Source organism: Rhinopithecus bieti, unplaced genomic scaffold, assembly GCF_001698545.2.
Source record: "Rhinopithecus bieti isolate Rb0 unplaced genomic scaffold, ASM169854v2 scaffold_74548, whole genome shotgun sequence".
Taxonomy (NCBI): Eukaryota; Metazoa; Chordata; class Mammalia; order Primates; family Cercopithecidae; genus Rhinopithecus; species Rhinopithecus bieti.
In genome coordinates, this window is record NW_016828873.1 from 446,779 (window position 1) to 453,780 (window position 7,002).

The 7,002-nt window shown below is 33.1% G+C and overlaps 1 protein-coding gene across 1 annotated transcript in view; it reads left to right on the plus strand.

The window, feature by feature from the left end:
• Positions 1 to 1,907, plus strand: part of CFHR2 (complement factor H related 2) — a 19,464-nt gene extending 17,557 nt beyond the window's left edge. The window contains exons 4-5 of the mRNA XM_017864637.1: positions 602 to 784; positions 1,570 to 1,907. Of these exons, the coding sequence (XP_017720126.1) occupies positions 602 to 784; positions 1,570 to 1,769 (383 nt within the window). The 3' untranslated portion in view covers positions 1,770 to 1,907. The remainder of the gene's footprint in view (positions 1 to 601; positions 785 to 1,569) is intronic.
• Positions 1,908 to 7,002: the final 5,095 nt, after the last annotated feature.

Below are 7,002 nucleotides of genomic sequence, written 5' to 3' on the forward strand. Positions count from 1 at the left end.
TTTTTTTTTTTTTTTTTTTTTTTTTTTTTTTTTTTTTTTTTTTTTTTTTTTTTTTAACATTGTGTCCAAAATTCAAGTTGTACTTAGCATAAGGAAAAGGTAGAAAAGTTCGTTCCTCATTTTGCCGATACCAAGAATACAGCAATTTTCTTTTACCTTCTATTAATTTGTATTGTTTAAATTTTTCAAGGAATTAATGTTTCTTTTGTAAGGCAAATGAAAATAAAGAATGAAATGACTATGGACCCAATAAACTCCAAAGAATGTTGAATTTAAAATAAGAAACTTTGTGTTTGTCATAGCTTTCTATCTGTTTAGCATTTTCTATCTGTTTAGCATGTACTCATTTAGAAAAACATTTCTTAATCCTGGAATACTACGAGGTGTCATCTTTGTTAATGCTGTATGTGTTCATTCAGTGAGGAGAAAAGAACTTAAAATATAACTTTCAGTTTGTAGGATACATTTTACTCCAGGAATCATTTCATTCAGCACAAATCACAAAAGCCCTGATAGAATATGAAGTACCTAGTTTGTATTTGCCTTATTTGAACTTGCATTTTTATTTGCTCTCCCAGTAAATCAAATGATTTTTTTTTAGTTTCTGCAGAAAAATGTGGACCCCCTCCACCTATTGATAATGGAGATATTACTTCATTCCCATTGTCAGTATATGCTCCAGGTTCGTCAGTTGAGTATCAATGCCAGAACTTGTATAAACTTGAAGGTAATAATCATATAACATGTAGAAATGGACAATGGTCAGAACCACCAAAATGCTTAGGTAAGTACTTTAGTATTCTCATGGGTTCTGGAAAAATCAATGTGATGAGTCTGATATTTCATTGTTTGTAATAGAATTTTCACAGATTAACAAACAAGCATTCTGCTGAATGCTTGCCTACCAAACGTTTATATAATGGAATGTAAAGTTTAGAAATTTTCTCTTTATATTTATGTTTTATTTTAAAACATTTTGTTGATAAATAAAAAGAATATATATTCATGTTCTACAACACATTTTTGATAAATTTATGAAGCAATGATTACTACAAATTAATTAACACATTCATCACCACCTATGGTTACCATTGTGTGTAAATGTGTGTGTGTGTGTGAGATAAGGACTCTTAAAACCTGCTTTCTCTTCAAATTTCAAGTGAATAATACCATATTATTAGGTATTAATGTCATTACATTTCTTTATTTGATTCCCAGTTCTTGTTCATCTTATTACTGAAAGTTTGGATTCTTTCACCAAAATCATAATCAAACAGAAACAGCAATGATAGGTTCTAAAATACAACTATCTTAATATAACAATTGATGTTATGAATCTGGTAATAACATTAAATTATCATCCATTAAACACAGTACCTCATTTTTTACATCGTTTACCATTTTAACTTTACTTAAATCTATATTATATTTTTACAACAATGGTTTGGAAAGGATTTAGAGAAATAATTCCTCAACCATCATATAACATTCTACTTGAAAACCTGTCTATGAGTCTATGAAGATTTGCATACTACTTAATGTTTTATGTTCATTTTTTTCTACTTTCAGATCCATGTGTAATATCACCAGAAATTATGGAAAAATATAATATAAAATTAAAGTGGACAAACCAACAAAAGCTTTATTCAAAAACAGGTGACATAGTTGAATTTGATTGTAAATATGGATATCATCCAACAAAATCTCATTCATTTCGAGCAGTGTGTCAGGATGGAAAACTGATATATCCCAGTTGTGAAGAAAAATAGAATAAATGGCATTACTATTAGTAAAATGAACATATTTTTCTGCATTTATTATTAAATCTGTTTTAATTTCATTTTCAAGTACTGTTTTACTCATTTTTATTCATAAATAAAATTTTGTGTTGATGTGTGAAAATGCAATTATAATCTGAGATGTGTCACAATGGTGAGCACTATCTTCACCAAATCTAAGTAACAACCTAGGAATTGTCTTTTTTTTTTTTCCTTTTTAAAAAAATTGACAATAACTGTATATATTCATGGGGTACATAGTAATGTTTCCATATATATAATGTATAATGGTCAGTTAGGGTAATTAGTATATCCATTATCTCAAACACTTATCATTTCTTTGGGTTGGGAGCATTAAATATTCTCCTTCCAGCTATTTGGTACTCCACAGTATATTATTGGTAACTGAAGGAATTATATCTAAATGTTACCCCCACATATCTTGAAATGTCAGTTCCTAACAGTCACAGCCTGGGAGTTCATGTTAGCCTTCTTTCAGAGCGTGCAACTATATATATCCACATAACTAATCAAAATAATACATGTTTTGGTGAGAATTAGCATCTGCAATGGTTAGTTTTATGTGTCAACTTGGCTAGGTTATCAAGCCCAATTATTTAATCAAATGTTAATCTAAGTGTTTCTGTGAAGAAAGTATTTTATAGATGGAGTTAATAACATCTACAATAAGTTGACTTTAAGTAAAGATTATCCTTGATAACGTGGGTGGGTCACATTCAATCAATCGAAGCAGTAAGAGTCAGAACTTAGGCTTCCAAAGAAGAAGAAATCCTACCTCAAGACTGTAACATTGACCCTTGTCTGAGTTTCTAGTCTATTTGCCTATGAATTTTGGACTTGCTTATGCCCACAAGTCAAGTAAACCAATTGCATAAAAAAACCTCTCTCTATCTCATCTATCTACATACATCTCACACCATACATTCTGTTTCTCTGGGAAACACTAATACATCATCTTACCACTTAATTTTTTTTAACCAATTAAAATCTCTCACTATCTTCCGAGGATTTGTATCACTTAATATTCACTAGAGAGGCTAGTTTGACCAATTATAAAATTCTCATTTAACAAGAACAACTAAGACCAAGTGAAGAAAAAACTTTTCCAAAGTATGACTATAAGCTGGTAATTGAATTTACTACCAAATTACAAACCATTTATTTTAAAGAATCTGTGGTTAAAATTAACCTAGCAGGCACCAATATTTTTCTGTTTTGCAAAATGGACCACATATTTAATGTTATTTCTCTTGTATTCATGGTCATCTGATCTCTCAAACCTGGTGCTTGGAAGGTAGGATCTGTTAATGAAGGGTCAGAGTGAAGGAGCACCATAACTTAACCTGTATCTTCCCAAGTCTCCATCAGAACCTTTGTCACACATGAAGCCAAATATTTTGGTTCAAATATTTCTCTCAGTATTGCTGGGTTAAATTGTTCATTTTCTTTACTTTCCACCATGAGATGTTTTAATTTCACCAAACGTGTTAGCAGCAACCAAGAAATTGTATTTCTACTAACTTCTCCATCATATTGTATCTTATTCTAAATATATTTTTTTCACAAATTCTGGAGTCAAAGTCATATAATCCAGACTCCACTCTTACGATTCATCCCAGATAATCTTCCTCAGAGGATTTTCCCTTCAAAGAAAAAGTGGATTGGTAACACCCTGGCAATAGAAGTTTGTCAGACCCTCCATCCTACCCTTTTTTTAATTTCATGGTGCCTTTACCATATCATGAAGAGGATGAGAAGCGGAGTGTCCATTTCTGATACCACTCTGCAACTCCTACACTGCTCAACTAATAGCAGTGATCTTGCTTTCAGAATTAACATTTCACACTTTTATCTATCATTACGTTAACTTTTAAAAATTATTTTAGGCCGGGCACGGTAGCTCACGCCTGTAGTCCCAGAACCTTGGGAGGCCAAGGCGGGCGGATTACGAGGTCAGGAGATCAAGACCATCCTGGCGAACATGGTGAGACTCCGACTCCACTAAAAATACAAAAAATTAACCGGGCCTGTTGGCGGGCGCCTGTAGTCCCAGCTACTGGGGAGGCTGAGGCAGGAGAACGGTGTGAACCTGAGAGGCGGAGCTTGCAGTGAGCCGAGATCGGGCCACTGCACTCCAGCCTGGGCGACAGAGTGAGACTCCATCTCAAAATAAATAAATAAATAGATAAATAAACAAATAATAAAAATAAAAATGAAAAATTATTTTAAACAGCAATAATGTCAAGACCATAGTGAGAATTGTAACTCCCACTTGTGGCTTCTGACTGTCCAGATCTGTCTTCAGAATGCATGTGGCTAAGAGAGACAGTTTTGATGAGTGTCTGTCATCTCTTAAGTTCCTCCATCTCTTGTACTTTAGGAGCTGATGAACTCCTTCAGCTGCAACTTATGAAATCCAGTTATTTGTTATACTTATTTTAGATGAACAACCTAAAAAGCGTGATTTGGGCACCTTAACCCAGATTCTTATTTTTCTTGGATCTGATGTATAAGTTTCTCTTGCAAGAATTTTAACGAGGGTCACATTATCAGTCTTCTATGAAATTAGAGAAAACATCACAGACTTGTTTTAAACGTTTTCTTAAAAGAAACATGCAGAAAATTGCCAAAAACATGGGTGAACACTACCTAGGTAAAGAAATAAAGCATTACTATTTCATCAGAAATACAATTTAACTTTGAAAACTTAAATATGATTTCTAAAATAGTTAAGACTTGGTTATATTTAATGTCATCAACAAAGATGAACTAGGTAAGTAATCATAATGGAGTACATTCTTAATTACAATCATTTTTATGACACATATATACCTCAGAGTGGAGATAATTAAAATATTAGCATGTAATGCAGCAAAGTTACTACATTATGCAAATTAAAGATGTCCACAAATAATTTGAAAATCCTCTGATTAAGTGACCTGTTTCCCCTCACCTTGAACTTGTGCTAACCCATGACTGCTTTGACCAATAGGATATAGTGTATCTCTATGCCAATTAAGGATAAAAGCTTTAAAAAAAAAAAAGCAGCTTGGTCTCCAGTAGCTTCTAACCAGCATGAGAGAATTCTGACTACCCTGTAAAGAGGCCCTGAGAATGACAGGAGTCACCTTGACCCCAAATTTCAGCCATCGCTGGCAAAGCGATGTGACTGAAGACATATTAAACCCTCAACCCCAGAATATGTACCAGATAAATAACATTGAATATCTTTGTTAATGCCTCCAAAAAACAAAAGAATTATCCATCTGAATCCCATCAAAATTACTGTTCCATAGAACTGTAAGATGTAATTAAATAGTGTATTAGAAAAAAGAACCATCTCAAAACACTAAACTAAGCTTAAAATATAAGAAAGTAGGAAATAATGAATATTAGTGCAGAAATCAATGAAGCAAATTCAACTTAGAAAAAATCTATTTTATTAATCTTCTCAAAGAACAAATGAAATGAACCAATGCTAGTTCTTTGAGAATAATAATAAATTTATTTCTAGCAAGAAAAACAAAGGAAAAAAAACACACAAATTACCTGCCGTTTGAGATGGTATAGGGCATTAATTAAAATTCCTCTAACAACTGAAGGGTATAAAAGTATTTTAATTTTAAAATGTCCTAATGGTTTTATCTGAAAAACATACCAAAAGAGAAGAGAATACACAAAGTAGTTCCATCATTACATGGGCATTGTATACGAAAGAAAATTCTACAAGAGGGTACAACAGTAACCCTGGTCACCTTTAAGTAAATAGCTTGTCTTCTTCTGGGACTCACTGCAGAGACTGTTGAGGCTCTGTCTTAGGCTATAGAAGGAAGAATTTAAACAAGGGATCTTTCACTAGACCATCTGCTGCAGAAGCCTGGATGATCAGCCTGTCTCTCTGATGGCCATTCATAAGAGAATGGCCATTTCTCTACCCAGAAAGTTGTGACAGATTCTCATGGGAAAATATAAGTTTTTTTTTTTTTTTTTTTTTTTTGTTTGCTTGTTTGTTTTTTAGGATTTTTGTGTCTATATTCATCAGGATACTGGCCTGCAGTTTTCTTTTTTGTTGTATCGCTGCTAGGTTTTGGTATCAGGATGACGCTGGCCTCATAAAATGAATTAGCAAGGAATCCCTCCTCCTCAATTTTTTGAATAGTTTCAGTAGGAATGGTAACAGCTCTTCCTTACATATCTAGTAGAATTCAGCTGTGAACCTATCTGGTGCTGGGATTTTTCTGGTTGGTAGGTTTTTATTACTGACTCATTTTGGGATTCACCATTGGTCTGTACAGAGATTCAATCTAAATGCCCATCAATGGTAGATTGCATTTCTAAAATATGGTACACACACTCCATGGAATACTATGTAGCCACAAAAAAGAGTGAGATTTTGTCCTTTGAAGGAACGTAGATGGAGCTGGAGGCAAACTAACACAGGAATAGAAAACCAAAAACCCCATGTTCTCACTTATAAGTGGAAGCTAAACATCGAATACATATGGGCACAAAGAAGCAAACAACAAATCCTGGGACCTTCTTGAGGGTGGATGATGGGAGGCTGAAGACAGAAAAAACCACCTTTCAGGTACTATGCTTATTACCTGGGTGACAAAATAATTTGTACATCAAAGTCCCCCACAACACACAATTTACCTATGTAGCAAACCTGCACATATACTCCTGAATCTAAAACAAAAGTAAAACATACAAATAAAATTAAAAAGCTACACATGAGATAAACCAAATATGGTTTACTATTAGATAAATTTCCTAGATACAGTGGTAGAAGAAACAACAATTTGGGGATGATACCAGCACTTATCTACAAGTCTTTCCAAACACATCACAATTTCCTTCTCTGCCTTACACTATAATTTCTGAGTCCAGTTTAAAATGAACAGCTCTTGAAGTATCACTAATATTTAAACAGAATTTACTGTCTATAATTTTTAATTTAACAGAATTCAGAAGGGATTGGTGGGCCAGATGAAGGACTGACAAATGACAGTCATAGGGAACTGTGGCCTGCTGCTTATTTTTGTGGGGCTCTGACTACAATGGTTTTACATTTTGACATCTTTTATTTAAAATAATAATAATATTTTATAATTAAAATTATATTCATAAAATGTATATGAAATTCATGTATTTGTGTCCATAAAGTTTTATTGGAACACAACCATATTCACTAGTTTACATA